Source organism: Salvelinus alpinus, chromosome 38, assembly GCF_045679555.1.
Source record: "Salvelinus alpinus chromosome 38, SLU_Salpinus.1, whole genome shotgun sequence".
Classification (NCBI taxonomy): Eukaryota; Metazoa; Chordata; class Actinopteri; order Salmoniformes; family Salmonidae; genus Salvelinus; species Salvelinus alpinus.
In genome coordinates this window covers 3,161,999-3,180,774 of record NC_092123.1, presented here as the reverse complement: position 1 = coordinate 3,180,774, position 18,776 = coordinate 3,161,999, and the positions used below count along the sequence as shown (strand labels likewise).

Here is an 18,776-nt window from a genome sequence, read left to right as displayed (position 1 = left end):
CTACCATTTTAGGAAATGAACAATGCTACATTTTTCCACCAGGTGGACTCCGCATCTCACCAAACTCTACAAAGGCAACACCCCAAGGTTGTCCCATCACTGTGGTTGAGGGTGAGCGCTGGGGCGCGTTCAGCAGGACGCAACATTTTGGAATGTTCAGATAGAAATAGGCTATGTAGAACAAACATGGCTCTCTGATACATAGAATAAGGAATCACTTCAGCTATATAAATGGCATTTCTATCTGCAACATTCTACAACGTTTGGCAACTGACTTGTTCAAAGCATATGTCATTCATCCCATTGCGTGTGTGTTTAACAGGAAGTCCAAACTTGTAAGAAAGCGACAGAAAGCAGCTCTTTCACGATAAAATATCGGTTTTACTAGAGAAGGTTACAAAAATCATCACTATACAGGAGTCATATAACTATTTAAAACTTTAAAGAAAAACAATAATGAAACAACTACAAGGTCTACAATGTCATCAAGGTACAATGGATATCTTTAAAAAAGAAGAGAGTTGAGTGGGGGCAAACGCTGCCTACCATAGTTGTCAGTACAATTGACTACACATCACCTGAAAAACTGCAAAGACACAGTCATGTCGCCTTCATGCAATAACGAGGAAACGACAATACACCCTGACTGACACGCATCTTATATGAACCGGAACATGCGCTTGCCTACATCGACCTGGTGGCAAAGCACACTGTATTATATCAAACATAACACACATGGGAATATAGTCCTTTTTTCAGTATTTAAACGTTTGCACACGTGGACAATACCGACATGCCTTTTCATACGAAAGTTAAATAAATCATTGTTTCACTGGTGTGAGGAAGATAGCTTGGGACTATAAGGTTCTATCTGCAAAAAGATGATTGTGAGATAATTGGCTTTACAGTTTCGAGCCCTCGTTGGTTTGAATGGGGTCAGACATTTTATCTTGTATTCTTTTGAATTAATTTGAACTTAACATGGCTTGGGGTATTTAGAGTATACTGTATGTAGGTAGAGTACATTGAACAGAACAAGGCTATGTCACTAACTCAATTTAGACTAAAATGCAGATACCTTATAGTCCGAAGCACTTGAAGTACTCTGATCATTATTATAGAATAGGTCATGATAATCAAATGATATCTGGGGGAAAAAAAAATAATTCCTGACTTGTTATATTGTAAACATCCAAACGGTATCTGTTCATATAAACAGGCCTAAAAGTATGACAGATGAGTCACTTTCATTTGGCTTGCCATAGTAAAATAATTACAAATAATGTCAAAGACAAGTTATTAATTACTTTAGCACAGGGAAATATTCAGCTGCCTAAAACTGATAAAAAAACATTGAAAACCATTTTGTACATTTTTTTTCTTCACATTTCAAAATGTATACAATACAAGCACCACCGCCATCATGACTCTGTATTTGCTTCCTTCTCACAACATACCGTTTTAAAAGATGTTACATTACTATTATATTTAATGCAGAACAAGTAATTGGATGCTAAACATATACTCCAAAAGGAAACATTTACATATTGGTAATCAAAGGTAAAATAGCATGGTAAAACATTGACCGCGCTCTCCACATTCAGGACGTGTGATTCAATAGAACTTCCTTTGGGGCGGTCCATATATTTACAGGTGAACTTCACCACTTTAAGGGTGGACTTTTCTTGAGGAAAGTGAATGTATGATTCCAAAAACCAGGAGGAGAAAGAAATCCACCCTTCACAGTTGTGTACAATGAACACAATGAACAAACATTGGGCCTTTTGTTATGTTCACTTCAGCTGTGGCCTTGCCTTGTAACAAGTGTGTGCTTAATCAGTGAAGTGTTAGCCTGGTCCCAGTTAGTGGAGTTTTTATTTTGGTTTAGTACCTGAGGTATGTATAATGTATCACTTACAAACAGAACAAGGCAATCTGACCTTGAGTGTTGGTTTGTCCTGTGGGTTTAGAAGCAAGGCCATTTCCAGAGAAAACCTGCCATACAGAGGGCTAGGTGGAGGTTCACTAGCCTGGTCCCAGATCAGTCTGTGCTGTCTTGCCAATTCCTATGGTCATAATAACATGACAGTGACCATAGGAGTTGGCAAGACAGCACAAACAGATCTGGGACCAGGCTAGAGGTCCACCTGCAGGTCAAGGTAATGCGTTAACACTGCAGACAGCTGCTGACAGAACTGCTGCTTTGGGCCAACAGTCACGTTAGTGTGTCTGTAAGTGTGGAATGTGTCCAATCTGGTTAGGGTACAGCACATTTTTCTCCTCAGGCCAAAATGAAGAGTTACTTAACAGAAATTGCTGGATGTCAATAAAGGATTGGGAAAGTTAACGTAATAGTAGGAATATTTTCTATGAGAGGCACCCTGAGATGCTGTGTATGTAATGTATACATGGGTTTTGTAATTCTACTTTACTTTTTTATATTTTTGATACAAGCATTACCATAAAAAAAAGCAAAAAACTAAATCAGGTTAAACAGGGTTGCGATAAGATAACCAAAGGAGAAAAATACCAGAAATAAGAGAAGACCAGATAAATATAATAATAGTAAACCTGTCATACTTTGAAGTAGTATAAAAAAAAAACATTCATACATACACATTCGCACAATATATTCATATATATATAAAACACCAAAAAAACGGGACATTTTGTGGCACGCTTCCTCAGGAGTTGTGCAGACAGTGACCTTGTTGTTAGGCGGTTATTAGGAGCTGTGTTAGTGCTGTGCTGTGATTGGCTCAGAGCAGTTAGGCTATGGCAGCAGGGTTGCGCTCAGTAACGGTCCAATCGAGAGCAAACGTTTGCAAACAGGAAGAGATACCACCTAACCTGAGCTCATCCAATAGGAACTTCTCATATACCTGTTCCGTTTGAAAACGTTTGCTCCTGTTTGGACAAAGGACCTGATTCAGATTTGAGAAAAGTGTGCTCAACTCAGACTTTCGCTTAAATTGTCCATTGATGTTAATGGTAGACATGGGCTGTATTTCATTTACACAGGCAGTCCAATTCTGATATTTTGTTCACTAATTGGTCTTTTGACCAATCAGATAAGCTCTGAAAAAGAATTGATGTGAAAAGGTATGATTGGTCATAGGACCAATTAGTGGGAAAAAATATCAGAATTGTGCTCCCTGTGTAAATGTAGCCAACGTGTGACAATTTGAGTTGAGCGCACATATCTCAAGTCAGAACACCGCCCATAGTGAAGGAGACCCAGGTGTTGGTTTTACTCAGAAGGGGGTTGAAGGTTAGGTGTGAGGAAGGGGTGGTTGGCCGTCTCTTATGAGTAAGAGGAGTTGAGACCCTCCTTGGAGCCACCCTCCTCCACGTCGTCGTCCTTTGTCTTGATGTCCTGGTACTCGTTCTGGTTGCAGGAGCTCCTCAGGTAGGCCCAGTTCGCCGACAGGATCATCAGATAGTGGATCTGTGGGGGGGTGCATAGGGTGGTGGCCAGTGAGAGGGTTAGTTAGCCAAAGCGAGCTATATGAGTAGACGATACATATTATGTTGACCAGTCTACCAGATGTCAAACGAGACACATTAGCATTGCTACTGTACAATGTCAGTATTTTTTGGTTAGGTTGGCTAGGTTAGTATTAGTAAATGACAGAAAACCAAGTCAGTGGGGATTAATCTTCTCCAAACAGTCACTATCCTAAAAAGAGAGGACAATGGTCTTGGTTTTCCTTCACATTTTATGTTTATTTTGCATAAACTAAAAAGGCACAACGTCTTTCATAACAAATATCACAAAAAGAGACTAGCCTAAACAGGTTAAAAAAGACTAACTTCAAGCTAGACAGTTGGAATTTGGGGGAAAGATATTAAAGTCTCATTGAAAAGAAAACTATATCCTTTGATTAGAATAACTACAGAATATTGTAGTAGCTAGATACAGCAACACAAATATTCCCTTCTTACACTGGCGCTGTCCCTTTGTATTGATAATCTATCCGTCCTCAATGCTATGTGCCTGCTCTATTTGAATGAACTGGTCAACCTCGCCATAGACTTGACTGGTGGTCCCACATGGTACTGTACTCCTACTGTACTGGATCAGTACCTCTAGGCACATATCCTGTCTGGAGAGAGAATGGACCTCAGCCATGTTCGCTAATCATGCACTCACTAGTCCCCTCAGTGTGGTTTAAAGGCATGTGTTGCAATGGGGTTGGAAGCAAAGGCACACAGATCTATCTGTATTACGTTAACAGTCGCGTACGTTTCTCTACGTGCTGCAGTACATACTCTCCTCCGCACCCTCTGTCTTTCTTTCTCTTCATCTTTCTTTCTAAACTATCTTTCTTTCTTTTTTTGCTCTCTCACTTTCTATCCTTTCTCTCTCTTCTCTCATTCTCTCGCTCTCTAATACGGCTCGGAGAACTTTGTGGAGCGGCGGTTGCCGTGGCTCATAAACTTGAGAACAGCGTAGTTATACGTGGTGGCCATCATGTAGATCAGCTGGGAGGGAGAGACGAGAAGACAGACTGGGGTGAGAAACAAAGTCAATGACCAGGAGGCCTTTGGGAGGCCAGTGCTGTTCTTGGGTGGCATCTGGCTAGATGGTGCAGTACTGTACCTTCATATTGCATAGATCTACATCTATAAACAAAGTTAGACTGCCACAGCGCAAACAATTTCAGATGGCCGTCTATGTGCTGAATCTGCTCACACCCACTAATGAGCAATCCAAGTTTGGTAGAGTAGCTGAAAGGCATTAAGCCCTGTTGCCTCAGTGGAGAGCATGGCCTCATGACCCCATTACTGAGTTCAACGGCGTTCAACTAGCCATCACATAATGACAACCACACTGATTGGATAAAACAACTTAATTATTTGCAAAAAAATGATGTACAAATCATTAGCTCCACCTATGAAGACATACAGGTCTTGTTCTATCATCTCTGGTACAAAATACTGTATGGTCAGAGTCTTGTGAGGCATTCCTCTCCATTGGCCACAAAGTAAATGTGTGTTAGCCAGGAGCTCTTTCATCTGGCCTATGTCAGTGTGTGTCCAGCCAGAAGCTATAGGGCAGACTTACACCCTCAGGAAAACTGAGTCAGAACCATGAAGCGTGGAGGAGGGATTACCATGGCAACAGATCCGTGTACCATGGCAACGCATGCAAATGATTCAAACATGGGGAATTCGGGATATAGGGCATCCAAAGCTTACCAATGCAATGAGGGTGGCGCCTGCCCCAGCACACGCAACAATGTACAGGTGGAAAGACAGGTAGAACTGGAAAACATGGAGACCGATCTCTGGTTAGTGATGATACTTTGATTGACACTCATAAAATATGTCCTTTCCACAATCAGCCTCTGTATAATTAGAGTACAATATTTTTGCGCTTTTGACAAATGTATAAAACGTCTTTTCTTTTTCGACAACAAAAAAAATAAGTAGTGAATAGGAAGGTTTATATGATATTCCTATTATATGAGGTTCATGAAGGTTCATATGATGTGCATAAAGATTTACAGGAGGAGGAGGGGGTTGCCGTTCTCACCTCGCTGGTGCTACAGATGTCTCCTAGTGTAGATCCGCAGGCTTTGCCGGGTGTCGCATTCCATGGAATAATACCTAGACAATCAGGAACAAGAGATATCGGTTAGAACCAACAGACAGGCCCTATTCAGCGCAGAGTGGTCAATCACTTCACTTGTACAACATTTGTTGGAAAAACCTGTTGAGTTGACCTCGTGTGATAGTAAACGTTAACTGTTTATACCATCTGCCATTAAAGTGGACAGATGGTGATGACGCACTGCTTCAGGGTGATGGTAATAGTTATAAACACGATATAGATGTCGGTGCAGTAAATGACTTAAACACCCTATAGATATTGACATGTAAAGGCTAAGTGTTATCAGCACCTGTAGCGAAGGCCTAATGTTAATAAGATACATCCTACCACTGCCAAGTGGACGTACGTCACACTCCTTGCATTAGGCCCTCATGCAGGGCTATATCCTGATGTGGAGAATCTATACATGGACGTGTTCTGCTGGATGCTATAGGCAGAATGGCCTTCATATGAAGATGGGTCATACTCCATACTCCAACCAGGTTGAAATGTTATTACACGGACCAGTGTGTGTGTTACTGAGTGACACTCACCGTACTGCCTGATGTCCACACAGATGGAGTCGGGATCGGTGACGTTGGCCATGGGGGACTTCATGGCAGCACAGGTAGTCCACATGTTGTAGAAGAGGAAGACGGGAATGGCTGAGAAGCCAAAGATACCCAGGAAGGCCAGGCCCAGGATATACGTAAGGAATACAAACTGATGAAGAGGGAGAGGAGTTAGTGACATAATCACCCTCGTCGTAATCCCCATCGTTATCATCATCATATAAGCATTTCGCAAAACACCCGCAATAACATCTGCTAAAAATGTGTACGTGACCAATACAATATGATCATCATCGTCATTTACCATCATCCTCGTCATCATCATCATCCTCGTTGTCTTGATCATCATCAGCCTTGACATTGAAATCTACTGCTATACCTAAACATAACACTGTACTATGTATACGTATCCATCAGTACGACATCACCTAATGACAGAGGATATTTATAACCAAGCTCGTCCTCATCTTCATCACCATATCGTCATCCACATTGCCCTGATACATGACACAATACTGGTTAGAAGGGTGGAAAAAAAAGTTTCATCCGACGTTAGCTTGACGACACTCAGGAGAATACAACTGTCCTCATAGCAGCCTTAAAGGCTGATGTTACTGAACATCTGCAGCAATTACACTAATCAGGCTAGAGAGCACAAACTGTGCCAGTTACCCTCCAGGGTGTGTGTGTACAGCTGTATGTGTGGAAATGCATGCACGTCATGAACGTCATGTGTGCGGTTGTACGTGTGTGCGCATGTATGCATGCACGTGACTGTATATGTGTGTGTGTGTGTGTATATGTATTCATTAGTGCAATGTGTGTGTGTGTGTGTGTGTGTGTGTGTGTGTGTGTGTGTGTGTGTGTGTGTGTGTGTGTGTGTGACCGTATTTGTGTGTGACCATATGGGTGTGTGTGTGTATTCATGTCTCACCGTAGCTGTGATGCAGCGGCCACACACGGTGGTCTTGAACTGGCTCTGCAGCTCCTTCTTGACGGCGCTGGTGGTGTAGAAGCCCTCAGCCAGCAGGATGATCCCATAAACAAAGAAGAAGGAGGCGATGCCATAGATGACGTACTGCATGGTCTGGATCCTGCTCGGAGAGACACAGTCCATACAGTAAACAATGTGAAGACAGGCACATTCATATTGAATAACCTGGATAAGACTTGTTCAAAGACATATACATTTACAAACTTTTACAAACACCACCCCCCCAGACACACACACAACTTACACGATGGTGAGGGTGGCGTGGTCAGTGGTGATCTGGGAGAAGTGGTTCTCCAGCATGGTCAGTGTGCCGGTCAGCGCCACATGACCACACCCGCAGAACAGAGCCACGCCCGAGAAACAGAGGATGGTGGCCACCAGCGAGGCGTAGGGCACGCCGCCCAGACACTTGATGCAGCATTCGAAGCAACCTGCAGGGGGAGACAGAGAGCACCTTGCTTAGGAGCAAATAACTACACAGTTGGTCAATGTTTTTTGTTGTTGAGCTACATTAGCCTATAACTCAACCTCTTGCTACATTATAATGTAGGCATACATTGGAACTATACTATGTATGTTTTTGTCCTGGAGAGCAACCGTCACTACTTAATTAATCATGAATTAGTGAATTCATAAATGCTAAATGTGATCCGATTTAGCAGCCCATGTCATATTTGACTGAGAAAGGGATTCACTGTATGCTGTAGCCTGAAACCCTTGAGGGTTAGCTTTCTTGCTAACCTGTGTGGAGTAAACAATGCTTTGACAGAAACAACCAAGTCACATTTACAGTGACAGATACAGTAGTCTCACTGTCTCCAACCAAGAGCCACAACATGTCTCCTCTTCATCCATCTCAACCATATCGGAACCATTTTCACTTCATCATTGCAACTTTCCCAGTTAGAATTGACACGCTCAAGCACCCAGGAGTGTTAAATATTACATGTGCTCCGTAGTACAAGCTCCTATCTTCCTCTCTACCCCCCCCCCCCCCCCCAAAAAAAAAATCCCTTTCCTTTTACTTCATAGAGAAACATACACAAAGCACTTTTGACCAATGGCATGAATAATGCGCCGTCTAATTCTAAATGAATCCCTTTAAACCAATGGCATAAATAATGCACAGTCTAAATAAATGATTGCTACTTATTGTCAGAGCAGTGGTTTCTGGGCCACAGGCAAACAGACCTGGGCCATGTTCATTAGGCACCAAACGGAAGAAAACAGACAAACAGGGAGGGACTACCTGAGCTTGTTTTCGTTTTCCGTTGCAACACGTTTTCCTATGGTGGGCCCTAATGAATACCACCCAGATGTGTGGAACTGCCGATAGCTCAAATCCTCCACAAGCACACAGAGTGGTCAGATCTCCTATTGGACGTTCATAATACGTATACAGAACCAATGCTAACCAGTGCTAGCACCACGAGATTCTATCATTAACCTTTGACTTCACGCATTGCTAGACTAGATCCCTGACCAGTCCTCTGTGCACAGCACCCAGTCATACCATCTAATGGACACTACTAGTTCAACAAAGGCAGGATGAGAGAGTTATGATGAGAGGGGTATGCTATATTAAATACTGTGTCATATGGTGAGTCAACAGTACAATGCTTTGCCTATGGCAGCTACAAAACCAAAACTCTATAGTGTAGCCATGACTTCTATTCTTTTTGTTTTGTTTCAAGACCATTAAATCTGACGTCGCATTGGCAGTGTAATGAAATGAAGGACCATTGTGGGAGGCAGTGGAGCGGGTTTGGCAGTGCTATGGTTGCTGGTTCCTCGGAGAAGGAGGCAACAGCAGTGTTGTTAGAGGGGAAAAGAGAGAACGAAGGAACGAAAAATGAGGAAAAAAAACATTACATTGAAGACAAGTGTTAAGACTTATGTAACTGCGCATTATAAATAGCTTCGCATTGCAAACGTGGGACGTTACTCTGGGAAGATTTTGCACTCCCTTACATGTGCCACTGTTTCCATGACAACCTGCTCCAATTGGCATCTCTCACACTAATTACAGACCGGCAAATTTCTTCAGGAGTGTTATGGCTCTTTCTTTTTCAGTTATTCCTCCAAATAAACAAATCCATTGTGATTTTATATTTTCAATTTTGGAGGATGTACCCATAGTTTATTTTATAAATTCAATTTATGAAGCTGAAATGAATGTCGGGACAGACCCGACTGAAAAGAAGGGGCCTATAGGCTATTCCGTTTCTATAGTGACGGGTGACAGAGTTGACTGTTAATGACATCCACATGCCAACATCAATGGAATCCCATAATATCAGGCAAAGCATTTAGTCGCCCTCATTAGTGTTGCTTCCAACTGACGATTCACAGGACTATGGACTTCAACGTCAACTGGATATGAACAGTTTGTTACAGGCATTGAGATAAGAGTTCTACAGAATATTTCCAGACAGCACTAAGGTTGGCTTATCCAGAAAACACAAAGGGTTAAACCTAGGAGGCAGCTGCTGCTGAGCGAGAAGCTGAAACTCCAAGATGAGGCGTTGGTTGGTTGCATAAGAGTACGGAGACGGAGCAAGCGTTGCATAATGGATCTCTATCCCATTAATGTTAATGAAGTACCAAGGCAAGGCATGGATGGATGTGAATGGGGCACTAACTCCTCTAACATCTCAGCAGAGAACCTGGCTAAACGACCAGAACTCAAAGGGCGTTTGTCGAAATTGGACAAACAGGTCGGGCCCCCCCTGAGTCTTGTGCCCCCTTGTCAAATGGAATGTTCCACCAGTACTCCACTTCCTGCTTTAAACGAGGGGCCTCATCCGGGGCTAGGCTGCTTGTGGCGATGCCAGCTGAGCTGAGCGTTTATCATCACAGTTAAAGTGCCCTAATGGGAAACAGAAAGGCATGAGCGGACGGCCGCGGCGGAGCAGAACGGAAATCGATGGGCTATTCGTTATAGGAGAATTTAGGTGACAGAGCGAGGTCGAGTCCATCTCGCTCACTCTGCCCTGCTCTCTCTGGGGTGAAATATGAGAACTACAGGGCCCCAGTAGAGCTGGCACAAGGCTATATGGACATATAGACACAAGGCTATATGTCTGTATGCCCAGTAGAAATATAGACAGAGGCCTCAGACCAGACACAAGGCTATATGTCTGTATGCCCAGTAGAGCTAAGGACAGAGGCCTCATACCAGACACTAGTTCTCCACCTTCAATGATTCCCATGTTGTTTGGGTGGAATCTGACACTATAATAAAACCAACCTTAAACCCATTCAGAATGACAGAGTATGAAATACTATGGGTATATTTACGATTATAAACTGGGTGGTTTGAGGCATGAATGCTGATTGGCTGACAGCCAGGTATAACAAAACATGTATTTTTACTTCTGTAATTACATTGGTAACCAGTTTATAATAGCAATAAGGCACCTCAGGGGTTTGTGATATATGGCCAATATACCACGGCTAAGGGCTGTATCCAGGCACTCCATGTTGCGTTGTGCATAAGAACAGCCCTTGGCCATATACCACACCCCACCGGGCCTTATTGCTTAAGTATAGCCTTTGCGTTTTGTGAAGTATGGGAGCCTATGAGGCTCAGTTGGAGAATTACAGTGGCAAAATAGGAAACTGTCTTTCATTTGTGGCCTATTTTTCTGCCAGCAGCGAGAGAATAGCAAGGCCCTCCAAGGGCTCTCTCACCAACCTCTTTCAGTACAGTGGTTCTGCTGTCAAGAAGTTCAGCCCACTGCTTTGTGATGCCAGAGAGAGAGAGAGAGAGAGAGAGAGAGAGAGAGAGAGAGAGAGAGAGAGAGAGAGAGAGAGAGAGAGAGAGAGAGAGAGAGAGAGAGAGAGAGAGAGAGAGAGAGAGAGAGAGAGAGAGAGAGAGAGAGAGAGAGAGAGAGAGAGAGAGAGAGAGAGAGAGAGAGAGAGAGAGAGAGAGAGAGAGAGAGAGAGAGAGAGAGAGAGAGAGAGAGAGAGAGAGAGAAAAAATCTGAGAGATAGCGAATGGGGCAGAGAGAGAGAAAGCAAGATGGAGAGAGAAAAACAGAGATAGACAGAGAGCGGAAGCAAATGGGAGAGAGAGAGAACATGTAAGATGAAGTGAGAACGAGAGAGAGTAAGCAAAGAGCATTTTTTTGGCCCGGGGGCCAGTGAATAGTGGTTGCCATGGCAGCATGTTACCCACGACCCAGTTGAGCAGGGCCTGTAGCTAGCTGACTACATCCCTCCACGGCTCCTCGCTTCCCTTCCCACGCGTACACAGCAGAAGGAGGTGAACTCCCCCTCGGGGTTCAGAGCAGAGGGTTCAGGGATGGGGACATGACTCTCAACCTCAACCTGAGCATGGTCTGAACGTTGTTCAAGCAAAGTGAGACTGAACAGGTAGAGGAAAATGTGCGTGGTCCAACAGTGGTCTGAGCACTCTTGTCAGCCGGTCCCAATTCACTCTCTACCCCTTTCCTTTGGCACTTCAATGCAGATCTGTAAGATGGAAGCAATATATCTCCACCACTACACTGCTTATACCTATCCAGACACTTCAGATCTGCAAACATCAAACAGGTAAGGGCGGTGAGGGAGCGAATTGGGACCAGCTGTGAGAGTACACTAAAGCTGTTGTGACCGCGTTTAGAGCGACAACAGACAGAGAGAACTGTGGCTGTGTGACTACACCTACATCATTTATTCATTAGCCAGGTGATTGGTTTTGGTTTTATCCCATTTGGAAAATGGGCCATCCCCAGCCAGAGGAAAAGCCACTTTAACGTTCATACATTGATGGGTAAAAAACTAAAGTCCTGCAAAAGGACACATCTATTTAAAATAGCTACTGTACTTGATAGTTTTCCAAAGGATTTTCCTCCTCCAAATTATGAGTCACATTATGACACGACTAAATATGAGACGTTACAGTGACACAGCTTAAAGCAAATGTACGACATATTTTTCAACTATACATTGACTAGTTTTAGCGTCTAATAAAGTCGGTTCTCTTGCCTCATGGACTATTCCAGTTCAGAAGCTCCGTATTCATTATAGGACAGCTTCCTCTTGCATTGCGGGAAGATTCCTAACAGAGCTCTGTGGATCACCAAGAGAGACACATCTCCTCTCTACAGCAGGGAAAAAAATGGCTGCTTCAATGAGGCATTGATGAAAGAGAAACCCCATCTGTTCAAAAAGTGAACAGGCTTGGGGTAGAAAAACAGGTACACGACACGTGTCATGATTTGAGATGATTAGAATTTTGGTAAATGATGACTAATACTTTCAGCATGTTCTGATATTTTAGGCTACTCTGTGTTTCTCACGTAGATAGATGTATGTTTTATCCTTATTCTACAACTGCCAATCACAATAATATAGACCAAATAAATATTGTGAAATCCAACGTTTTTAACGACACATGACAGCATGTTTCGGGCTATTTCTGTCGGATATCAAAGGACGGTACAGTTAGAGGATCACATGTGAAAAGTGACCTTCATCATACTTCTCTGCCATATCCAGAGAACCCTTCCCCCTGAACCTAATCTGGTCTACATCCTATAGCCAAGTCCTTACCCTGGTCCAGCATTAATATGAAGGACACCGGGCAACAAGGTCAGTATCTGCTCACGCATAAGTAAGTGTAATGAAGTGTACAGCTTTTAAATCCCCCCTCAGCACTTGTCTACTACACTCCTATAATTTGATCAATCCTTCATCCCAGCAGTGATCCCTAACCGTGTGCACTTACTGTAGCCTTCACTCTTTAGCTGTCTGTCTGTCTCCCTGCCTGCCTGCCTGCCTGCCTGCCTGCCTCCCTGCCTGCCTGTCCACCCCCATCAGCCAGTGTACTGGTATGGGAAGTCTGGGATAAACCTAGCCAGCTGTGCAGGGGACTCCCATCATACACTTATGCACACAGAGAACTAGCTCTATGCAGTCAGGCACATGACATACAGTGTACATCATGTACAATATACCCAGCTAGCACATTAAGTTTCTTGGAAGTTGTGGGGGAAAATGTTGGTTTCCCATTGATTCTGGGAACAAAGCTATACGTTTCCTGGTCGGTAAAGCTGAGAACATTCAGCCTATTCTGGGAACATACATTTTTACATTACAGGGAGGTTGAGAACATTTTACTATTATTACCTGAAAGTTGTATCAACTCATTTGCTTAGGCATTAATCATGCAAACACATTTATTGTGTATTGTGGCACGGCATCAGTGAGATTTGAACTTCTGATGAACTTCTGTTCTCTATCCATGGATTTAGTCCACTGCGCCACCAGGATGGAGCTAGCATGCCATGTTATTTTTTTTTTAAACTCAAAGCTGTTCATTTTAGTCTATTCAAACAGACCCCATTTCAAAGGAAACAAGCACTCATTAAGATCAGATGTGGCCAATTAGTGGGTGCGGCCAACACACCTAAAAATACTTAACAAGACAGAGGGAGTTTTGTTGAGGCTGAGAATAGAATGTTCATATTTTTTTATAATATTCTTTGAACGTTACTAGCATTTTCGTGCGGTTTTTATGGAATGTTTTCCTAATGTTCTGAGAACATAGTTTTAAGTAGAACCATGAGGAAACCTGCAGAAAACCTTATGCTAAAGTACAAAAATTCCCACTAAAAAAAACTTTTTAACGTTCTTGGAACAATTTGAGAACGTTACTTTAAATAGAACCCTGAGGAAACCTGCAGGAAACGTTAGACTGAAATTTCCACCTAAGAAACATATGGTTCTCAGAACATTATGTGCTAGCTGGGTATCCTGCACCATTCCCAGAACATTATGGGAAGGTTGTATGCAAAATAACCAAAGGACAACCATGCTCTCACCAAGCTCTAAGAAACTTATGGTTCTCAGAATGTTATGTGATAGCTGGGGAATCACGTAAACACACACACACACACGCGCAACACTGAACCATGCATGAGCGCACTAGCAGTTCCGGACAACTGTGTGATCACGCTCTCTGTAGCTGATGTGAGTAATTATTTTAAACAGGTTAACATTCACAAGGCCGCAGGGCCAGACGTATTGGAGCAAGTGTCTTCACTGATATTTTCAACTCTGCCTGTCCCAGTCTGTTATACCCACATGTTTCAAACAAACCACCATAGTCCCTGTGCACAAGAACACCAAGTTACACATGCCTCTCCCTAATGTCAATATTCCAAGTAATTTTTGTCTTATTTCACTGTAGAGCCTCCAGCCCTGCTCAATATGCCTTAGCTATGTTCCACCCCCCACACATGCGGTGACCTCACCTGGTTTAAATGGTGCCTCTAGAGACAAAACCTCTCTCATCATCACTCAATGCCTTACCTCCACTGTACTCACATGCTACCATACCCTTGTCTGTACATTATGCCTTGAATCTATTCTTCCGCGCTCAGAAACCTGCTCCTTTTACTCTCTATTCTGAACGCGCTAGACAACCAGTTCTTATAGCCTTTAGCCGTACTCTTATCCTACTCCTCCTTTGTTCCTCTGGTGATGTAGAGGTTAACCCAGGCCCTGCAGCCCCCAGTATCACTCCCATTCCCCAGGCGCTCTCATTTGTTGACTTCTGTAACCGTAAAAGCATTGGTATCATGCATGTTAACATTAGAAGCCTCCTCCCTGGCGCGCTGTGTTAAGAAGCAGTGCGGCTTGGTTGGGTTGTGCTTCGGAGGACGCATGACTTTCGACCTTCGTCTCTCCCGAGCCCGTACGGGAGTTGTAGCGATGAGACAAGATAGTAATTACTAGCGATTGGATACCACGAAAATTGGGGAGAAAAGGGGATAAAATTTATTTTTAAAAAAATAAAAAATAAAAGAAGCCTCCTCCCTAAGTTTGTTTTATTCACTGCTTTAGCACACTCCACCAACCCGGATGTCCTAGCCGTGTCTGAATCCTGGCTTAGGAAGGCGACCAAAAAGTCCTGAAATTTCCATTCCAAACTATAACATTTTCCGACAAGATAGAACTGCCAAAGGGGGCGGAGTTGCAATCTACTGCAGAGATAGACCTGGATAGTATGACAGAACTCTGCAGGCTGTGCCCAAACAATTAGAGCTTCTAATTTTAAAAATCCACCTTTCCAGAAAAAAGTATCTCCCCGTTGCCGCTTGTTATAGACCCGCCTCAGCCCCCAGTTGTGCCATGGACACCATTTGTGAATTGATCGCCCCCCATCTATCTTCAGAGTTAGGTGACCTAAACTGGGACATGCTTAACAACCCGGTCATCCTACAATCTAAGATAGATGCCCTCAATCTCACACATATTATCAAGGAACCTACCAGGTACAACCCTAAATCCGTAACCATGGGCACCCTCTTTGATATCATCCTGACCAACTTGCCCTCTAAATACACCTCTGCTGTCTTCAACCAGGATCTCAGCGATCACTGCCTCATTGCCTGCGTGCGTAATGGGTTTGCGTTCAAACGACCACCCCTCATCACTGTCAAACGCTCCCTAAAACACTTCAGCGAGCAGTCCTTTCTAATCAACCTGGCCTGGGTATCCTGGAAGGATATTGACCTCATCCCATCAGTAAAGTACGCCTGGTTGCTCTTCAAAAGTGCTTTCCTCTCCATCTTAAATAAGCATGCCCCATTCAAAAAATGTAGAACTAAGAACAGATATAGCCCGTTCTGCATTAGCATCGAATAGCCCCCGCGATATGCAGCTTTTCAGAGAAGTCAGGAACCAATATACACAGTCAGTTAGGAAAGCTAAGGCTAGCTTTTTCAAACAGAAATTTGCTTCCTGTAGCACTAATTCCAAAAAGTTTTGGGACACTGTAAAGTCCATGGAGAATAAGAGCACCTCCTCCCAGCTGCCCACTGCACTGAGGCTAGGAAACACTGTCACCACCAATAAATCTACAATAATCGATAATTCCAATAAGCATTTTTCCACGGCTGCCCATGCTTCCACCTGGCTACCCCTACCCTGGCCAACATCTCAGCACCCCCTGCAGCAACTTCTCCAACCCCCCCTCCCCCCTCTTCTCCTTCACCCAAAACCAGACAGCTGATGTTCTGAAAGAACTGCAAATCTGGATCCCTACAAATCAGCTGGGCTAGACAATCTGGACCCTCTCTTTCTAAAATTATCCGGCAAAATTGTTGCAACACCTATTACTAGCCTATTCAACCTCTCTTTCGAAAGGCAAGTTAATAAACAGATCACCGAGCATTTCCAATCTCACTGAATCTTCTCCACTATGCAATCTGGTTTCCGAGCTGGTCATGAGTGCACATCAGCCACGCTCAAGGTCCTAAACGATATCAAAACGCCATCGATAAAAGACAGTACTGTGCAGCCGTCTTCATCGACCTGGCCAAGGCTTTCGACTCTGTCAATCACCGCATTCTTATCGGCAGACTCAATAGCCTTGGCTTCTCAAATGACTGCCTCGCCTGGTTCACCAACTACTTCTCAGATAGAGTTCAGTGTGTCAAATCGGAGGGCATGTTGTCCGGACCTCTGGCAGTCTCTATGGGGGTGCCACAGGGTTCAATTCTCGGGCCGACTCTTTTCTCTGTATATATCAATGTCGCTCTTGCTGCTGTTGATTCTCTGATCCACCTACCTTTACACAGACGACACCATTCTGTATACATCTGGCCCTTCTTTCACTGTGCTAACAAACCTCCAAACGAGCTTCAATGATATACAACATTCCTTCCGTAACCTCCAACTGCTTTTAAATGCTAGTAAAACTAAGTGCATGCTCTTCAACCGATTGCTGCCCGCACCCTCCCGCCCGACTAGCATCACTACTCTGGACGGTTCTGACCTAGAATATGTGGACAACTACAAATACCTAGGTGTTAGGTTAGACTGTAAACTCTCCTTCCAGACTCACATTAAGCATCTCCAAACCAAAATTAAATCTAGAATCAGCTTCCTATTTCGCAACAAAGCCTCCTTCACTCATGCTGCCAAACATACCCTTGTAGAACTGACTATCCTACCGATCCTCGACTTCGATGATGTCATTTACAAAATAGCCCCCAACACTCTACTCAGCAAACTGGATGTAGTCTATCACAGTGCCATCCGTTTTATGACCAAAGCCCCATATACTACCCACCACTGCAACCTCTATGCTCTCGTTGGCTGGCCCTCGCTTCATATTCGTCACCAAACCCACTGGCTCCAGGTCATCTTTAAGTCTTTGCTAGGTAAAGCCCCGCCTTATCTCAGCTCACTGGTCACCATAGCAGCACCCACCCGTAGCACGCGCTCCAGCAGGTATATTTCACTGGTCACCCCCAAGACAATTCTTCCTTTGGCCACCTTTCCTTCCAGTTCTCTGCTGCCAATGACTGCAACGAATTGCAATTATTTTATTTTTTTAATGGCTGAAGCTGGAGACTCATATCTCCCTCACCAACTTTAAGCATCAACTGTCAGAGCAGCTCACAGATCATCGCTTCTATGGCCTATTTATTACCTACCTCCCTACTCTTCTACATTTGCACACACTGTACATAGATTTTTATATTTTTCTTTTCTGTTATTGACTGTACGTTTGTTTATGTGTAACTCTGCGTTGTTGTTTTTGTCGCACTGCTTTGCTTTATCTTGGCCAGGTCGCAGTAAATGAGAACTTGTTCTCAACTGGCCTACCTGGTTAAATAAAGGTGAAATATATATATCTTTTTTAAAACCTGTCTAAATGACTATCGCACCTTAGCACTCACAATTGTAGCCATGAAGTGCTTTGAAAGGCTGGTCATGGCTCACATCAACACCATAATCCCAGACACCCTGGACCCACTTCAATTCGCATACCACCCCAACAGATCCACAGATGACGCAATCTCTACTGCACTCCACACTGCCCTTTCCCACTTGGACAAAAGGAACACCTACGTGACAATGCTGTTCATTGACTACAACTCAGCGTTCAACACCAGAGTGCACTCGAAGCTCATCATTAAGATAAGGACCTGGGATTAAACACCTCCCTTTGAAATTGGATACTGGACTTTCTGACGGGCCGCCCCCAGGTGGTGAGGGTAGGCAACAACACATCCGCCATGCTGAACCTCAACACAGGGGTGCCCCAGGGGTGTGTGCTTAGTCTCCTCCTGTACTCCCTGTTCACCCACAACTGCGTGGCCGGACACGACTCAAATACCATCATTAAGTTTGCTGATGACATGACAGTGGTAGGCCTGACCCCCGAGGACAATTAGACAGCCGACAGGGAGGAGGTCAGAAACCTGGCAGTGTGGTGCCAGTACAACAACCTTTCACTCAACGTCAGCAAGCCAAAGGAGCTAATTGTGGACTACAGGAAATGGAGAGCCGAGCACACAAGCCTCCATGTACATACTGTATTACCTCAATCAAGTTTTAATGTCACATGCACAAGTACAGTGAAAGGCCTTTCTTGCTAATTTAATCAATCACCCCAACTACCTCGTTCCCCAGTACACTGTATATAGCCTGTATACAGTATAGAGTTGTGTTACTATTTTATTTTTATACCTATTAATTGTCATACTTTTTAACTGCATTGTTGGGAAAGGGCTCGTAAGTAAGCATTTCACGGTAAAGTCTACACTTGTTGTATTTGGCGCATGTGACAAATAACATTAGATTTAAAAAA

General features: G+C 43.7%; 1 protein-coding gene across 4 annotated transcripts in view; it reads right to left on the bottom strand.

Annotated features, from left to right (window-relative positions):
- Window positions 1-360: 360 nt before the first annotated feature.
- The window catches only part of LOC139566522 (neuronal membrane glycoprotein M6-b-like), a 32,696-nt gene continuing 14,280 nt past the window's right edge, over window positions 361-18,776 (bottom strand). For 2 of the 4 annotated variants that reach the window (XM_071387825.1, XM_071387823.1), the window contains exons 2-7: window positions 7,407-7,593; window positions 7,103-7,262; window positions 6,151-6,319; window positions 5,540-5,613; window positions 5,203-5,268; window positions 361-3,448 (exon numbers count right to left, since the gene is read on the bottom strand). In XM_071387825.1, the coding sequence (XP_071243926.1) occupies window positions 3,305-3,448; window positions 5,203-5,268; window positions 5,540-5,613; window positions 6,151-6,319; window positions 7,103-7,262; window positions 7,407-7,593 (800 nt within the window). In that variant the 3' untranslated portion in view covers window positions 361-3,304. Of the gene's footprint in view, window positions 3,449-3,705; window positions 4,486-5,202; window positions 5,269-5,539; window positions 5,614-6,150; window positions 6,320-7,102; window positions 7,263-7,406; window positions 7,594-18,776 lie in introns of those variants that run through there. The other 2 variants (XM_071387826.1, XM_071387824.1) reach the window with 1 other exon arrangement.